The sequence below is a fragment of the Lactuca saligna genome, chromosome 8 (genome assembly GCF_052625555.1).
Source record: "Lactuca saligna cultivar CGN05327 chromosome 8, ASM5262555v1, whole genome shotgun sequence".
Classification (NCBI taxonomy): domain Eukaryota; kingdom Viridiplantae; phylum Streptophyta; class Magnoliopsida; order Asterales; family Asteraceae; genus Lactuca; species Lactuca saligna.
In genome coordinates, this window is record NC_136424.1 from 284,579,698 (window position 1) to 284,599,635 (window position 19,938).

Sequence of the window (19,938 nt, forward strand, 5' to 3'; positions counted from 1 at the left end):
TATTGCGATGCATCGAACCAAGGGCTTGGGTGTGTTCTGATGCAGCGAGGTAAGGTCATCGCCTACGCTTCCAGACAGATGAAGACAGACGAAGTTAAGTACACGACCCACGATCTTGGACTAGGAGCCGTGGTGTTTGCTCTGAAGATCTGGAGACATTACTTGTACGGGACGAAAAGCACTATATTTACCGACCACAAGAGTTTACAACACATATTCGATCAGAAGGAGCTCAACATGAGACAACGACGGTGGGTCGAGCTACTCAGTGACTACGAATGCGATATTCGTTATCATCCGGGTAAAGCCAACATAGTAGCAGACGCCCTAAGTCGGAAGGAATATTCTGGTCGCAGGGTGAAGTCATTGTTAATAACCATCCATTCACACTTGTCTAAACAAATTCAGGCGGCCCAACTTGAAGCCATGAAACCTGAAAATGTGCCGAGTGAATCCCTCAGAGGAATGGACAAGAATTTAGAAGCCAAGGGTGACGGAGCCTTATATTTCATGGACCGGATCTGGACACCGAAACACGGTGGTTTCCGAGACTTGGTCATGACCGAGGTGCACAACACTCGGTATTCCGTCCACCCAGGTTCAGATAAGATGTATCTGGATCTTAAAAAGCTATACTGGTGGCCTAATATGAAAGCAGAGATTGCTACCTTCGTAAGTAAATGCCTTACTTGCGCAAAGGTTAAGGTCGAGTACCAGAAGCCTTCGGTTTACTGCAACAACCAGAGATTCCAGAATGGAAGTGGGAGCGGATCACTATGGATTTCATAACCAAGTTGCCCAAGACAACGGGTGGACTTGATACCATATGGGTCATCGTCGATAGATTGACCAAGTCTGCACACTTCCTGCCTATCAAAGAAACCGACAAGATGGAGAAACTTACGAGAACATACATTAGGGAAATCGTACGGCTACATGGTGTGCCTATATCCATTATCTCTGATAGAGATAGTAGGTTCACCTCAAGATTCTGGCAATCACTACAACATTCCCTGGGAACAAGGCTAGACATGAGCACAGCCTACCATCCAAAGACCGACGGACAAAGTGAGAGAACAATCCAGACTTTAAAAGATATGTTGAGTGCTTGTGTAATTGACTTTGGAAAAGCGTGGGATACCCATTTATCCCTCGTCGAATTTTCCTACAACAACAGTTATCACACGAGCATAAAGGCAGCACCATTTGAAGCCCTCTACGGCCGAAAGTGCAGATCCCCTCTGGGGTGGGCTGAAGTGGGTGATACCCAATTAGCCAGGGGGCAAGCTTCTGACAGTACTCTCACCGGTCCGGAGATCATTCGGGAAACAACAGAGAAAATCGTTCAGATCCGTGAACGATTGAAAGCCTCTAAAGACCGACAGAAGAGCTGCACTGATAAGCAAAGAAAACCTTTGGAATTTCAATGGGAGACTGAGTCCTTCTCAAAGTCTCACCCTGGAAGGGCTTAATACGCTTTGGAAAGCATGGGAAGCTTAATCTGAGGTACATAGGGCCTTTCGAGATTCTCGCAAGAGTCGGCCCAGTAGCTTACAAACTCGACCTACCCGACACACTTCGTAGCGTACATTCTACATTCCACATATCTAACTTGAAAAAGTGTTTGTCCGATGAGACTCTTGTAATCCCACTCGACGAGATCGAGATCAACGAGAGCCTCAACTTCATGGAAGAACCTGTAGAGATCATGGACCGTGAGGTCAAGCAGACGAAACAAAGCCGTATCCCGATTGTGAAGGTTCGCTGGAACACCAAGCGAGGACCGGAATTCACTTCGGAACGCGAGGATCAGATGAAACTGAAATACCCTCATCTCTTTGCTTAGTTATTTGTAACTACTTCTTTTGATTAGACTTTAATTTCGGAACGAAATTCCCTTAACAGGGGGATGATGTGACAACCTGAAATTTCTTTTGGTCAAACCTTAAAAGTCAACCCATTCATATCGTGATTTAATATCATTATTTCTTATTTTTAAGAAATCTAAAGTTCGTTTAATTATTTTACTATTATTTTCAAACGAACGGGTAAAAGAAAGTGTCGTCTCGGGTTTTTATTTTGAAAACCGCAAACACTTCGCGTATTAGAATCACCCGACTAAACTTTTATGTTTTGGGTTTCGGAATCACCCAAAAACCATAAACTCATGCCTATGTATGATTTTACTCCCCAATAAACTAATCATTGTGTTTACTCACCAAATAGTGAAAAGAGTAAACTCCCAAAAATTCTCTCAACTATCATCCAACATTTAATTCCAAAAATCCGATCTTGTAAGTGTTCTAACCATTTCAAGTTATTAAAACACTTAATCTAGTGTTTGTGCATCTATTCATCCATTCATTTCCGGTTTTTGTTTAGATTTTCCAAAACACCAAGAACACACACTAAGTGTTCTTGGCCCTTTTAGCTCGAATCAAGCACCATTATAGTAAGTACTCTCATCCTTAAGTGCTTGTAAGCTAGTATATCAAACAAACACCAAGGAAATCAACCAAGAACACCATGATTGAGGTGTTCACGGTCCAAGAAGATGCTTGGACCGCAAACACCATAAAGTCCCTCAAATTTGGCTTAAGTCCCATTTTAAGCCCTAGTTTGAAGCCCTAGACTTACCTTAACATATTTGAACCTTCCATTGATATGTTTAAGCTTTGAAAAACATCAAACACCACAAAATATAGGTGTTTACGGTCTAAGGATGCCCCAAAACCGTAAACACCCAAAAAGGTGTTTAAATGAGTCATATTCCTTTCTTAACCCTAAAGACTAACTTACGTGTTAACCATGTTGTGATAAGGACTTGATATCAAGGCAATATCCCTTCCCATAAGGTTTTACGGTAGTAAACCCAAGGTAAAATACCCTTAGGCCGTAAACACCTCAAGGAGGGTGTTTTGTGGTCTTAATCCATTCCAAGAGCTAAACCACTTAGCAAGGTTACTTCTATGGACTTGTTAAACTCCAAAACAACTCATGGATTACAATATTTGGGGTTTGGACCGTAAACCCTAGAGTTTACTGCCATAAACTCCAAGGGTAAAGGTCATTTAGACCGTAAACTCCCAAGGAGTTTACCATTGGACCCCAAACACCCTAGTTATGCCCTACTAGTACTCGGATGCAAACCTTGTGAACTTTAACACTTGAAACAAGGTGTTTTCAGGTTCTAGAGTGTCCCAACTCATATTCTTAGTTATAGTAATGCTAATTAGTTATACATATGTTCATTATATGATAACTAGGCTCGTGCATGTGTACAAGTCTCCGTTTGCCACCTAGCACGGTATTCGATACTTCAATCCAATCCACTCACCACAAGTAAGTTCATACCCCTTTAATTAACCTTTGAAATACTTTTCAATATTTTAAATACTATTATGGGGGATACAAGTTAAATACTTATAGTTATTACATCAATCACATGCGATTAATAACGATAGAACCAATGATTTTATCACTGTTCAAACTGTTTATCAAACTGCTTTACTTCAAAATGTTTTACAAAGTCTTTTATTACCAAATACTTTTATTTAAACTTTGTTATACTTCTTATAAATTACATGTCCATATATGTATAGATATATAAGAAATGTTTAAAGGGCTTAGGAAGGCCATCCACCTTATTTCCTTTTCGCGCTTGAGATGCGGTCTGGTGGGATTTCGGGTAGCCGTCCGAGGGTCGTTTCAATATTAATTATATATCAAATATACATATATAGACATAAAAGTACTTCCATATTCATGCGTATTAGTTACATCATTTATAAGTTACCATCGGGGTAACACAAGATCATACTACTACAGTTTCTAGATCAATGAGTCAATTCATTTATGAGTCAATACTTATTACTATGAGAACATATACATTACATTACTATGAGTACATGTACAACTATACTATAAAGAGAACATATACAACTATACTAGAGAAGAACATATACAACTATACTAGAAAGAGAACACATACAACTATACTAGAGAAGAACATATACAACTATACTAGAGAAGAACATATGCAACGATACTAGAACAAGTAACAATACATTACATATACATGAATACGTTAACAATTGTGATCCACTGTATCGGAGAATGCCTTAAATGTCATGGCCCGAGTTGTAGCCAGAATTCTCTTGGAGGGAGAGCGTGAGTTTGCGTATAGATCTATACTGGATTGATTATCCTACACCTTGCTGCTAGCTACAACCGGACCTGCAGTTCTGTGGGTGCCAAACGTCATATCATTTTAGGACCTACATTTGTCATTGTCTATCCAGTCGATAGTATGGTACAATTAATCACATGATGCCTTAATATAAATCCGGGTTAAGGTAGTTAGTACAGCAGTAGTTGCTATAATACAACACTACAGTACTACATTAATTTACTCTTTACACAATTAGTGATCTTTTCACTTAAACATTTATGTACAAACTATATTTTGAGAATGATAGTTACACTTGAGTAAATTACACACTTTTGTAGTAAACGAACATACAAAACAGTTAAGCCTTGGTAGAAGGCTACTTTAATAGAAAATATAGGTTTTTCTGAGAGATTCAAACTTTTACAAACACTTACAAACATTTACATACATTTTACAAACTTACACTTGAGACATGTTCAAACGTTTTGATAACAAACACCGACACTAAAATACTTATGAACTCACCAGCTTTATGCTGATAAACTCTTTCAAAATAACTTGTATTCTCAGGTCATCAGTAGATAGGTACCGATGCCAGCTTTTGAGAAGATGGAGCGCATCCAAGACTCCTCTTATTATTTTGATTTACATTATTTTTGGTGCCTATAACTGTAAAGAACACACCTGTATTAAAATTATATATTTAATGCAATGGATGATGTTGTTTTCTTATTTACTTTTATACTGTGTTGTGATACTTTACATGACGTCCTCCACCCCAGAACGTTTCCGCCATTCTTGGTTTTGGGGTGTGACAAAATGTCACTTCCTCTTCAAAGGGAAAGGAGTGTGAAGAAAACCTTGTCTTTGTCGCAGGATTAGTAAATTGCTACAATGCACTTGTAGCTGGGGAGCTTCCACCTCAATTGTCATTTGCAGATCTTGATCAAATCCATCCGGAGGACGTTGAGGAAATGGACATCACATGGCAAATTGCCATGGCAGTATTTAGGGCAAAACAGTTTGCCAAAAAGACAGGGAAGAATAATTGGGGAGTGAGCGCTGATAAGATGGTTGGATTCAATAAGGGAAAGCTTCGGTACTTCAATTGCCACGAGCCAGGGCATTTTTCTCGTGATTGCCCACATCCCGATAGAAGTGTTAATAATGATAGAACGATGGTTGCAGTTCGGACCAGCCAAAGCAGTGTTCAAGTAAACAATGAAAAGGCTATGGTTGCACAATCTTTCGACTGGGATGATCAAATACAAGCTCTCAACTTATCTGGACCAGAAAATGCTCATCTGGTAGGTAAGGGATAATGCTCCAGCAGGGGTTGTAGCAGCTGAAGACAGTGAAGTGGAAAATCTTAGGATTCTTCGTGAACTTAATGAAAAATTAATAAGAGACGTAGAAGACCTTAGATATGAAGGGTACCAACTTCGAAAAGGACAAAAACCACTCAAAGCTCAATTGGAATAAAAAATTAAGGACTTTAGGAAACTCCAGGAAGACTACAGTAACAAATGTGAAAACTATGATTATGTAGTCAAACAAAATGCTGAGCTAGTGACTGAAGTTGAATCTTTGAAAGGAAAGTTTGAAACCGCCAAACTTGATGTTAGAAAATATGATTTCTCAAGTGAGGTGGTTGCAAATATGATAGACCAAATCATGCAGTTTAAAAGGAATCAATCAAAAGGTCTAGGGTATAATAATGTACCCCCTCCCTTCAATCATTCATATGTGTCCAAGCCTTTGTCCAAAGAAGAAATTGCCAATGAATCATTTATGGTTTATGGCAAGCCCTCCGATTTTATTTCGGGATGATTTATTAATGTTGAAAGTACTAACATTTCTACTTCTCCTGCAGATCAATCCTTGAATCAGTCAAAGCACGAAGTTGAAGGATGTGTTTCTGAAAATAAAATCGAGTCTAAACCTGAAGCCTTAGTTTTTAATAAAGACAATACATTTTCTGATATTTCTAAAGACAGTTTTTTTTTGATGGTGTTTTTATGACTTCTGACACTAGTTTGAATGTTTTGAAAAAGTCTGGTTTGAACTTTGTGGTTGACAATTTTAATGTTTGTGATAAAGATGTTGAAACAACACTAGTCTCACAACCCTCCCCATCTAACGCAACCTCACTTGCCTCACAACCTAATAATGTTGCTTGTTCTTGTGAGAAAAGCAAGGGTGCAAATAGGGAAAACAAATCTGATCAATGTAGTTCAAGCTATAACAATAATAAGCACATTTGTTTTAATTACGGTACTAGTGGTCATATTGCTAGTAATTGTCAAAATCGTATGTTTGTGAGTTATAATCTTCTAAGAGGAGAGAACAAGTTCACAGGAAGGTCTTTAAATAGAAACTCCTCTAGAATTGGTTCTCGAAATGATGATTGGGCAGATGAACGGAATAGAAAACGGACTGTCTTTCAAAGACATAAAAGGGTCTTCCATCACCATGTCCCTGGCCGTCTGCCAAAAACGAGCACAGCCAAGCCAAGGTCAAGCTCTTCACAAAGCCACAGTGGGTCTTCAACCAATTCTAGTGGAAGTCACACAGGCCTTAAGCAGACAGATAAACACTCAATTTCTTAATTAACCAGGACATTTAGAAAACCTAATTATAAATGGCTGCCCAAACCTGCTCCCAATACATCATTTGTGTCCTCAGAAAAATTTAAATGTGATAAATCTGAAAATGCATCGGGATCACCGAGGAAGGTCATGACCTGGGTGCCCAAATCTAATTAAACCCGCACATTTTGCAGGGATAGTTGCAGGGAAATGTCGTCAGACCCTGGTTCTTCGACAACGGCTGTTCCCGGCATATGATGGGAGATATCGCCCAACTGCACAACATTCAATCATTTAATGAGGGATATGTCTCTTTCGCGGGTGGAGATGGTGGTAAAATCACTCAAAGAGGAACCGTCTCAAATGGAGTTTTAAGTTTCAAAAATGTCAATTTTGCTCCCGAGTTGAAACATACTCTGTTAAGCGTTTCTCAGATATGTGACAAGGGCTATTCTACGCATTTCACTGAAAAGGAATGCATGATTCTAAAGCCAGGCTTTGTCATCCCAGAATAATGGATTCTTGTAAAATCAAAAATGGATGGGAACGCCTATATCATTGATATGAATAGCAATCTTCCAGAACAAGTTACGTGTCTTTTCTCCAAGATCTCCGAGCAAACTGCCATGCTGTGGCACCGAAAATTACGTCATGCTAACGCCAAGAACCTAAATCGTCTTGCCAAGAATGAGATGGTCAGTGGGCTGTCCGTCAAGGACTTCATTACGTTTGAGAAATGTGTGTCGTGTGCTCAAGGAAAGCATCATAGAAAGCCGCACTTGCCAAAACAGGTCAATTCAATTAGCTAGGTTCTTCAATTACTTCATATGGATTTGTTTGGTCCAGTAAATGTTCTAAGCATAAACAAAAGCTCTTACTGTCTGGTTGTGATTGATGACTTCTCTCGATTTATGTGGGTCTTATTTCTATCCAACGAAGCTGGCGTTTCTGAATTGATCAAGAAGTTCATAGGATTAGTTGAGAACCAGACCAACAATCGGGTGAAGGCGCTTCATACCGATAACGGGACAGAGTTTAAGAATTCTGTTCTCGATCATTTCTGCGCTGAAAAGGGTATTTTCCGTCAATTTAGCTCGGCTCATACACCTCAACAAAATGGTGTTGCTGAAAGACAAAACAGAACGCTAAAAGACGTTGCAAGAACAATGCTATGTGATTCAAAGCTGCCAGTTTTCTTCTGGAATGAGGCAATAAACACTGCCTGTTATGTTCAGAGTCGAGTACTTATCAACAAAGCTTAGATGAAAACTCCGTATGAAATCTACTATGGACACAAGCCATCAGTTAGTCATTTTCGTGTATTTGGCTGTCCTTGCACCCTCCTTCACTTAGATGCTAACCCGAAGTTTAATGCCAAAGCCGATGACTGTTATTTTGTAGGGTATGCTGCTCGCACTGCCTATAGAGTCTACAATAAGAAAACCAAACAGATTGTGGAGTCTTATGACGTGCGTTGTTTGGAAGAAAATGAGACAGATGCCAGAGTGGGTCCGGATTGGTTGTTTGATTACACGTCACTTTTCAAATCCTTAAACGTGTATTCAAGTGATATATCTAGAACTGATTTGCACTGGAAGAGTATCTTTGAAGATGAAGATGAAGAAGTTGTGTACAAACCTATATCTAAATCCTCTGCTTCATCGAAAGGGAAATCTAAAGCTTCACTTGAGGGAGAGTCCTCTGGTTCGCATAAGGGAGGATCTCATGCTACATCTGAGGGGGAGCCTTCTGCTGCACCTAAGGGGGAGTCTTCTGCAACATCTTCGGGAGAGTCCTCTACTACTCCTCAAGGGAGACCGTTCTTGGAACATGATAGTCCTCAATCATTCCATACGGATTCTTCTGATGGTGAAACGATACCTCACATATCTTCAGAAAAAGAGTTCATTCCAAATGATACTTCCGCTGTCTCTTCAACCTTTATGGAATTACTCTTTCATGATCTTATTGCAGATGAGTATGTCGTAGAACCATATGGTGCTGCTCAACCAGCAAACGAAGGAGGTATCAATATTCACACTCTTCCTGTTTCTCTCAATGACATTAGCCAAGAAATACCTTCAAGGATTCAACGCAATTATCCGATCGAAAACATCATTGGTCAGCGAGATGATGGTGTTAAAACTAGAAGTCAGAGTGGAGACGTGAATACATGTATGTACTCTTGCTTTATTTCTAAAATTGAGCCCATGAATGTAGAAATGGCTCTAAACGAACCTAGCTGGGTGGATGCAATACATGAGGAATTGCACCAATTTGAAAAACTCAGTGTTTGGAAGTTAGTTGAGTTACTGAAGGGCAAGAAGTCCCTTGACACACGATGGGTCTATCGTAACAAGAAGGATGATTCAGGGGTTATTGTGCGAAACAAAGCTTGATTGGTAGTTCGTGGGTTTCGACAAGTCGAGGGTCTTGACTACACTGAAGTTTATGCTCCAGTAGCTCGCCTGGAGGCTATTCGTATCTTCCTAGTGTATGCTTCTTATATGAACTTTACCGTCTTTCAAATGGATGTCAAGACTGCCTTCTTGTATGGCAAGGTGAAGGAAGAAATCTACGTTGATCAACTGTGTTTGTTGACTCGAAGTTTCCTAATCATGTCTACAAGCTGGACAAGGCGTTATATGGGCTGCATCAAGCTCCTAGAGCATGGTATGCGACCCTAACAAAGCATTTGCTCGAACATGGTTATTCTCGCAGCACTATCGATCAAACCTTGTTCATAAAGCATGTCGACAAGGACCAGATACTTGTACAAATATACATCGACGACATCATCTTTGGATCAACCAGTCAACAGCTTTGCAAGGAGTTCAAAGGTGTAATGAAGAAACGATTCGAAATGAGTTCTTTGGGAGAAATGACCATGTTTTTAGGGCTTCAGGTTAAACAGAATTCAACCGGAATCCTGCTACATCAAGCCAAGTATGTGGAGGATATTCTTGAAAAGTTTGCGTTTCACGATGCTAAATCTGTGTCAACACCAATGGCTGAACAACCTCTTCTGACTTCAGATCCTGAAGGAGAGTCCATAGATCAAACTCTTTATCGATCGATGATTGGATCGCTGATGTATCTTACTGCAAGTCAACCTGACATTATGTTTGCAGTTTGTCAATGTGCATGCTATCAGGCTAATCCTAAATTTTCTCATCTTATTGCTGTCAAAAGAATTTTTCGGTATATCAAAGGAAGCCCTAAATTGGGTCTTTGGTATCCGAAGAATTATGAATTTGATCTTTATGCTTTTACTGACAATAATTATGGAGGCTGTGAGCTTTACAGGAAATCAACCTCAGGAGGATGTCAGTATCTAGGTGACAGGCTAGTTTCGTGGCAATGCAAGAAGCAACACACTGTCTCGACTTCCACAGTAGAGGCAGAATACATTGTTGCATCAACGTGCTGCTCTCAAGTTATCTGGATCCAACAGCAGCTGTTGGAAAACGGTTTGAACTACTTTGAAACCCCTATCTATTGTGATAATGAAGCGGCAATTCAAATTGCTAAAAACCCAGTCCAACACTCTAAAACCAAGCACATCGACATTAAAATTCACTTTATCAGAGACTGTTATGAACGATCTTTAATCCGGCTAGAACAGGTCCACACTGATATTAATGTGGCAGATTTGTTCACAAAGCCATTTAACAAAGCTCGCTTCGATGTGCTTGTGGGATTTATGAAAATGATACGTTTTGAGGATTAAGTTTTTTATTATTTTTCTTTTCTTAATTTATTTTTTTTTTTCATTTTGGTTTCTGGTTTTAGGATAGTTTAAATTTGCGCATTTTTTTTTTAATTTTTATTTCGTATTCTCACCCATGCACAAATTTAGGGGGAGGAATATAATAATCCAAAAACAACAAAAAAAATCAGAAAATAAAAAAAATCCAAAAATAGTGTCATTTTTGTTCAAAAAATTAAAAAATTATTGTTGACAGCTTTGGTTGTAGGTATTGTGATGGGAAATAAAATTAATAAGTGATAACGAGAACCCTGAATCGGCGTAACGTACCTAAGTTGAATCGTCTACGCTCTGTACTCGATGTGGTGGTAGGCACGAAAGATTTTAAATGGACTTGACTAGGAAAGTTGAACCTAATGAATTTAAGGACTTGACAAACATTGACCTAGTTAAATCCGTTTAACCTGATGTCACGACGCTCGGATAGGTTGAGCAGGGAGATATACATGAGAATCTACTCGTCACATTAATTGAACCCGTACTTGGAACTGTGGCTTAACTTGTCCTCGATGTGCGGATCTATCCTTAATTCCGGTTGGATGGGGCGATTGGTAAATTCCGATAAATTAGGTCTGCAGAATATCATTTTCTTTCTTTCCTTCTGTTAGTCATATGTTGCACCCTTTGCGTGATTGGAAGAGATCCGACCTGGGTTGAAACATATGCAACTCTATTTCTCTACATGTTACATCTATGAAATTCCTCCTATCTGTTAGCCATATGCTGTCTCCTTTGCGTGATCTTAAATCCGACCTGGTACACAGCATATGCAACTTTCTACTTCTCAACCCCTCTAAAGTGATAAGTTATTAAATTCTGAATCTATCTTCTCTCTGAATGGTTGTCTGCTCACCCGGTGTAAGGAGTACTCTGGAAGTTCTTGATGGCTGGGGTATATGAGGAAGCGGGAAACACGTTCCAGTACACTTAAAATTGAACTCATACAGATTTTTTGTAGATCTCGCTGCTCGATTTAGGTGGACAACAATATCCCTGGTTGTAGTCAGTTAAATGGTCATAAGGTAAATTTATTTAAGATTCAGGATTTATCATAATAACAGAAATTTACAATTAGATATATGCCTGAATCTTGTCATTGCTAAAATGTCCAAATCTATCACAAATTTTTTCATGTTTAAGTGGACCACAATACTGGCAATCGATCAGACGAAGATGTGAAGATAAGGGTACCGACAAGTGGAATAAGGTTGTCCAACTACTTTGATCCAAGCATCACAAAAGTTATAGTGGTTAAGTTTTGTTTTGTCAAATTATTTTATTTGAATTTTATTTTTACTTTTAAAATTTTTAATTTTAATTTTTAACTTTTAAGTTTTATTTTTATTTTTATTTCTAAATTTTATTTTAATTTTTGTTTTACTTTTATTTTTATTATTTTTATTATTTTTACTATTTTAGTTTTATTTTCTTAATTTCGCATATTTTTTCAGCAATTAAAATTTTGTTTTCTTAATTTTTAATTTTTATTTTTATTTTATTTTTCTTTCGAAATGATTTTCAAATTAATCCTCAAAGTTTTTTTTTTTTAATTTTAATTGTTGCATTGGAAGTTGAAAATATTGGATAGTTATCAGGTAAGAGGGTAAATGATGGTAAAAGGGTTAAAATGAGTTCACTGCCGGAATCTCCTCATTCACGAGATTCTGGCCGCAAACACATCTAAACCCTCTCCTACCTGAAACAATAACGGATAAATGTAAGCTCGAAGGCTTAGTTAGTTACCCCCTAAATACCAACCTCATATAACCATAATCATAATCATAATCATACCATATATATATATATATATATATATATATATATATATATATATATATATATATATATATATATATATATATATATATATATATATATATTCCCGGAACCGGATCATATGACCATCGAAACCCACACAATTATCTACCATGCATACAGAGTCTTCAGCATGACGGGACCGCCTCACCAGGCCTTCCATCTATCTAGACCACTTTTTGAACCTTCAGCATGTCTTGACCGCCTCTCTGGGCTTTCAGCTTGTCTAACCGTTCTCTAAGCCTTCGGCCTGACTAGTACGCCCCACCAGCCCTCAGTCTATCCGGACCGCTCTGAATTATTGAGCATCACCCTTGGCCACCCCTTTTCAGTGACCCTTCCCATGTAAACTGTTCTCACCGACTTGGAGTTCTGAACTTCGGATCCATTACACGGACCATAACCCCACCTTAACCTAAGGCCTCATGTCGATTGTCCACCCTCTCGGAAATCTGTGGTCTGCTCCCTGACCCGGGTGTCTACCACATACGCTAAATAACTCGCACTACCATCCTAAATACATTGCTGAGCCCTGGTAGCTAATAAAATCCTCAATCTATCAATCCAAAAACCCTAAGAGTCGAGCACGCCCTTGACCGAATGCTTGAACTAAACTCAACTTTTGACTAAAACTCCCACCTATTTCCCCAACTTCTGCTATCAAGCACCCAGACCAATCAACACAACCCTCAAACGAAGCAGCCACTAGGGCCTCTATTTTCTCCAGTCTGGTAGCGAAACTTATCCTCGTTTCAAAACCTCTCCCACTTCCGCATCTCGGGGTAACACTCCCCCACTTAGATTCGACTAAGCCTTCATAATACATGAGAACTGGAAAATTCTCAATCCTTCTCACTTCCCAACGACCGATCCGATAACAATCAACTCTTTCCCATTAGTGCTCCATTATTAGCCCATCCCGATTCATCACACACTTCCAAGAACAAGATGAAAACTTGTTGAAGCCATAGAAACTGTCAGCTACTAATGCTTGAGTGACCCCACACTCATGTACTAAAGACCACAAGATAAATACTCCAACTAATACCCTTACAACGAACCACTTCCCTTGGCGTTTTTTTCCGTCAATCACGAACGGTTGCTAAGACCATTGAGTCCTGAAAATGCTAAATAACCATACTGTGAAACCCTGTACGCAGACTTCCCACATATTACCCCTTTTTTTCCAAACGTGTTCCAATAAGCTTCCCGCTCTCGGGCTCTACAATCAATCTCTTCATGGTTCGCACCCTGACTCACTTAACAGTTCAAACGTCCACAGCTAAACAGCAGCAGCTGAAACAACCCCTTCCTTAAATCAGGCTACAACTACTCCCAAGACATAATCTACAATTATAAAAGTGCAATAGATCGTACAATCAATCCTTACCATCCGATGCAAGATATCCAAGTCAAATCGGACTCCACACTTACTTATATCAAGTCGACCCACATGCGCTTACCGGTGCTGAAATAATGTTGCCAACCTTTGCAACCAACTGACCCCAATCTGGATTACAACCTACCCCCGGGTCACAAGCTTGCTCACTCCTTTGAGCTCGACAAAAAACTGAGAAAACACAATCCTTGTCCTACAAAATGACAATCCAATCCATCAACTAACCATTCCACTTCCAGCTGCAAAGCACCAACGGAATATCACCATTGCTCCCTTCTGGTGTCCCTACGTTGCACATTCCGGTCTCTAACAAAACCCTTGAGCCTCAAATTTAGATACCCACATGCTAGCCTCTCCCGCTCAACCTGCAGAAACATAACGAGTAGATATCATCCTCCTGATCCCAGATAAAATGCAGCCCTCTGCTCATCATAATATGCACCAATAATAAGTCTCGGTACTGGAAAGCTCGACCAGCTCCTCTCCGTTGTCGTCGTTACAGTTGTTAAAACTGCCGCGACAGCCTTCTCGGGAATAACTGCATAGCACATGATGAAATACTCAACCATGGTGATCTTAATACACCCAAGTTCTCCGGAAACTGCCCCCAAACAATCTAGATCATCTACTCCCAGATGATCTCAAACCAAGCAGCCACTAGGGCCTCCATTTTTCCCAGTCGGGTAGTGAAACTTATCCTTGTGTCAAAACCTCTCCCTCTTCCACATCTCAGGGTAACACTCCCCCACTTAGATTCGACTAAGCCTTCATAATATATGAAAAGTGGATGATTCTCAATCCTACTTACTTCCCAACGATCAATCCGATAACACCCAAATCCTTCCCACTAGTTCTCCATTATTAGCCCATCCCGATTCATCAGACACTTTCAAGAACTAGATGAAAACCTTCTGAACCCCAGAGAAACCATCACCCACTAATGCTTGAGCTACCCTACACTCATGTCCTGAAGACCACAAGATAAATGCTCCAACTAATACCCCGGCAACCAACCACTTCCCTTGGCGTTTTCGTCCGTCAATCACGAACGATTGCTAAGACCACTGAGTCCTGAAAACGATGAATAACCATCCTGTGAAACCCTATCCGCAGACTTCCCATGTATTACCCCATTCTTTTTCCAAAGGTGTTCCTATAAACTTCCTGCTCCCGGGCTCTAGAATCAATCTCTTCAGGGTTCTCACCCTAACTCACTTACCAATTCAAACATCCACAGCTGAACTGCAACAGCTGAAACAACCCCTGCCTATAACGGGCTACAACTACTCCTAAGACATAATCCATAATTCCAAAAGTGCAATAGATCATACAATCAATCCTTACAGTCTGACGCAAGAGATCCAAGGCAAACTGGAGTCCACACTTACTTATGCCACGTCGACCCACTTGCACTCACCGACGCTGAAATAACGTTGAAATAATGTTGTCCTACAAAATGACAATCCAATCCATCAACTAACCATTCCACTTACAGCTGCAAAGCCCCAGCAGAACATTACCATCGCTCCCTTCCGGTGTCCCTGTGTCGCACATTCCGGTCTTGAGCAAAATGCCCAAGCCTCAAATATAGATACCCACATGCTAGCCTCTCCCGCTCAACCCGCGGAAATATAACGAGTACAGATCATCCTCCTGATCCAAGATAAATGCAGCCCTTTGCTCATCAGAATATGCACCAATAATAAGTCCCGGTACTAGAAAGCTCGACCAACTCCTCTCCTTTTCCATTGTTACAACTGTTAAAACTGTCGCGACAACTGTCTCGGCAATGGCTGCATAACGCTCGCCGAAATACTCAACCATTGCGATCTTAATAGACCCGACATCTCAAAAAACTGCCCCCGGACAATCTTGATCACCTACTTCCGAATGATCTCACTGACACGATCCCTTGAAAATGTTGGCCTATGTTAGCTTCCCGCTCCCGATCCTAACCTGGATCCAGTCTCAAGACGTCTTGAATATTCCATACCATAACTGGCAACCGACTCCCCAACCCAACCCTAGGTGTTGTGACTTCCTTGATACACGTATGGGTCCTGTTCTTTCAGTAGTACGGGCCCATACTACCTTCCACACCTGCCCATATTTGTGTCAAGTATCACCACAACACCCAACCATATACATATATATAGCGAGCGATAAATCCTCACTCCTACAGGAATGCTAAATATATCATAACTGGCCTCCCGGCCTCTCACTACCCACCCATCCATGAAACTTCCACCAACCCTTGCATCACTAGTGTACGCTAACTATACATAACGATGGACCCTATAGACATTTGAATATCAAATCCTACTCTAAGCCCTAACCAATAATAACAGAACATAAGTCCATATCAAACATACTTAGGTTATAAGATCTTAATTATATACAACTGTGATACATACACAAGTAACTACAGTAATGATGTCAATCTCATATAAAGAAAACCCTAGGCTAACAGGCATCATGTACTCATGAAATTCCTGAAGATCCCTAGCCTAACACTAGCATGTTGTTCTAACATATCACAATATCAAATAACCGTATGGTATTTTGGGGTCTACTTACTGGCTCCGACTGATCGTACACTTCACATGCTCATTTACTTATTTTGAAAACCATTTAAAACCATTTTGAAAATCTTTCCTTGATTTGAGACTGGATTCACACGAGTGTTCCTCTGATATGTGCATATTTAGTGTGTATTAAGTGTAGTTTATTTATTCATATATTAGCTAAATTGTTGCATATTATGGACAAAAGGTACTTAAAAGTGTTAAATTATGTTTTTCAGTCCAAAGATGAAGCTCGGAAGCGAAAGGAAGCAAGAGAAGCGGTTAGGAGCTCAAGAGTGGAATGAAGAAAGAAAACACCCATAAAAAGGCTTCTACTCGTCGAGTCGAGCCTTGACTCGACGAGTCCGGTCGCGGAATCAGAAGGATAATGATTCGGAAGTCAAGATAGTTATCGGATTATGAAAGATGTGAGAGGGACTCGACGAGTCACAATATGACTCGACGAGTCGGAACGCATATATAAAGATAACTCCACAAATCGAGAAGAGAGAATTCTGGGAAGTTTCAGAAGTGCTTAGCTGCGAATAAGAAGCCAGGAGAACCCTAGAAGTCGACCAAGGAAGCTAGAATCCAATCCCGGGAGTAATTAAGGCATAATTTCACCATTCTACTTAATTCTTTTGTTTTGTCAACATGATTAAGCAACTTGAACTTATTTGTTTGCTGTTATTTACCTTAGTTATGAACTAAATTCTTTAGACTTCTGTTTGGGAATAGAAAGTTGACAATATGGTTTGATTGATTGGTAGGATTAATTCCAAGTTGGTGATTAATTGTTATTTAGCTTGCTAAAGAACCTTGTGTATGAATGATAATTAATTTTCTGTTAATAGGAAGATAATTGATTAGCATGAACATCTATTGATTATCAACCTCATATGATATGTGACCACTATACCATATGTCTAGAATTAATGAACATGAAACTAGGATTAATAAGGAAATTGAGTAAACTCATGTGCAAGCTTGTAAGATGACCATCAAACAAGAGGTTAATTAAGAATAATGAATTAATTAGCTATTGCAAGTCTAACTTAACCCGAATAATTAATCTAGTAAATATAATTAAATTAAGCAATTGGCCACTGTTTGAATTAGTTTATTTGCTAAGGATTAGGGTAGTGAACATAAACCTAATCGCTTGAATCGGTAACCAACGAAAGAATTAATCCATTGCACTATTACCCTAAAATCAACCATAAAGTTAACCGAGTTGAACTAAACAGAAGTTCCTTTCCCATTATTGAATCTAGTTAATTTGTCCTTTTCTAGTCTTGAATTAGTTAGTAAGTTTCTAATCTTGTAAAACTAGAGAAAAAAACCCCTATTTGCTTAATCAACTTAGATAGAATTAGTTTTTAATTTAATTTGTCATTCCCTGTGTTCGATACCCTGCTTATTTAGCTATACCACAATTGATAGGTTCACTGCCTTTTGTGTGTTATTTGATAATTAAAGTAGGATTAAAACTAAGTGAGTTTTACACACATCAAGTTTTTGGCGCCGTTGCCGGGGAACGGTTCTAAAATTAGCATTAAAATTCTAATTCAATCGATCCTTTGTGTAAGATTTATCTTACACAAAGTTAAATTCTGTTTAATTTTGTTTAAGTTTTTAGGTATAAAAAAAAAAAAAAAAAAAAAAAAAAAAAAACGTTGATTTTAACTTGAACTCGCCGAGTGCATTCGCCCCGACTCGGCGAGTACAACGCTGAATCAGATTTAAATTTTTGTTCTTTTTTACGCGTTTTGTTTTGTTTTTGTTTTGTTTGCAGTTGGTTCATGACCCGAGGATCTGCTACGCCTCTAGTTCCCCCTCTTGAAGATCCGGAAACCGCATTAAGAAGAAACAAGGGCAAAACCGTTGCAGAAACCGCTTCTTCAAAGAACTCACCACTCAAAAACCTCAAATCCGTTTTTAGCAAGAAAAGGAGCAGCAAATCAGGAGCATCCAGTGCATCGTTGACAACCGAAGACCCGATCCCAAAAGACACCGACTACGAGACCGAGGAAGAAAGCGAGCACACATCCGAGTTTGAAGACGATTTAGCCACCGCTATGGCTAATATTGACGAAATCCCCATGGGGGAGTGGAAGAAAAGGATGCGTGATGACACCGGCCCGGGACTTGTGCAACCCGCAATTCCTGCTAGCGCTACGTCTGAACTAAAGGGCCATATTCTCGCTCAACTCAAGGAGATACCTTTTCACGGGAGAGATCATGAAGATGCCTATAAGCACTTGGATGAAGTAAATGATGTGGCGGATTACTTCAATGTACCTAATGTGCCCCGCAAGATCCAGCTACTACGCATGCTTCCTGTCACATTTAAAGGAGCTGCAAAGGATTGGTTGAAGTCACTCCCTCCCGGATCGGTTACCACATGGGCTAAAATGAAAGAAGATTTCATAGATCATTTCTGCCCACCTTCCAAGATAGCCAAGCTAAAGAAAGCCATTGCCAACTTCGAGCAACAACCCGGAGAATCTCTTTATGAAGCTTAGGAAAGATACAAGAGCCTACTTAGAAATTGCCCCCACCATGATCTTAATAGCCAACAAGAGGTCTCTATCTTTTATGATGGAGTCAATGTCACCACAAGGCAACTACTCGATTCACAAGGCCCACTCACCCGAAAGCCACCTCCGGAAATAAAGGAGTTAATTGAAGAATTCTCCAGGCACTCTAGAGAATACCACAACCCGAGGAATGAAGTGAGTCGTGGAGCAGTAAACTCGGTAAACGATGGCATGGTGGCAGTGATAGCTAAACTCGGTAGCCTAGACCGAAGAATGACGAAAATGAATCAAACGATCCATGCTATTAGAGTTGGATGCGAAAATTGTGGCAGTCCCCATCTTACCAAGGATTGTGATCGAGACGAGAATGGAAATAAAAAGGCTCAAGTATTCTATTCCAGTGGCGATAGATACGATAAAGACTGGAGGAAACCGAAGAAGGAATGGCTCCCATACGAAGAGTACAAAAAGGCTAAGGAGGAGAAATACAAACAGAGGGAGAGGGGATATTATCAAAAGGAAGAACCGGTGACGGACAAGAAGGCGAATTTAGAAGATATACTTACAAGATTCATAACCGCGTCTGAGAAAAGACATAATGATCATGATGTGGCAATGCAAGAAACCAGAAACATGTTGAGGAATCAGCAAGCCTCCATTCTCAACATTGAGAAACAGCTGGGCCAACTTGCACATCAAGTGAACGAAAGAAGACCGGGCCAACTTCCGAGCGACACCGAGCCCAATCCAAGAAATGAGAACGTGAGCGCAATAACTTCCAGAAGTGAAGAAAAATGCACTGAATCCCAAAGGATCTCCATGCAGAAGGTAGACAAGAAAGAAGAACCAGAGCCAGCTAAACCCGACCCGACTCGCCGAGTCACTCCTGCGGACTCGACGAGTCCATGCGAAAAAGAGAAACCCATCAATTCTTCAAAACCTTATAAGCCTCCACTGCCATACCCAACCAAAGCCATGCCTGCAGAAAAAGTTGAAGCATACAGAACCTTCATGAATCATGTTAACGCTCTACAAGTTAATGTGCCATTCGTGGAAACAATACTTCAAACGCCTAAATACTTCAACTTGCTT

General features: G+C 39.8%; 1 protein-coding gene across 1 annotated transcript; it reads left to right on the top strand.

Annotated features, from left to right (window-relative positions):
- Window positions 1–7,586: 7,586 nt before the first annotated feature.
- On the top strand, window positions 7,587–9,158 carry LOC145010702 (uncharacterized). The gene is made up of 2 exons (XM_078969210.1): window positions 7,587–7,967; window positions 8,358–9,158. Exons 1-2 carry the CDS (start codon window positions 7,587–7,589, stop codon window positions 9,156–9,158), a joined length of 1,182 nt encoding a protein of 393 aa, XP_078825336.1.
- Window positions 9,159–19,938: the final 10,780 nt, after the last annotated feature.

Coding starts and splice junctions, on each gene's coding strand:
- LOC145010702 (XM_078969210.1), top strand. CDS start 7,587: ATGGATTTGTTTGGTCCAGTAAATGTTCTAAGCATAAACAAAAGCTCT. Junction 7,968..8,357: donor CAGTTTTCTTCTGGAATGAG/GCAATAAACACT, acceptor TTGCACTGGAAG/AGTATCTTTGAAGATGAAGA.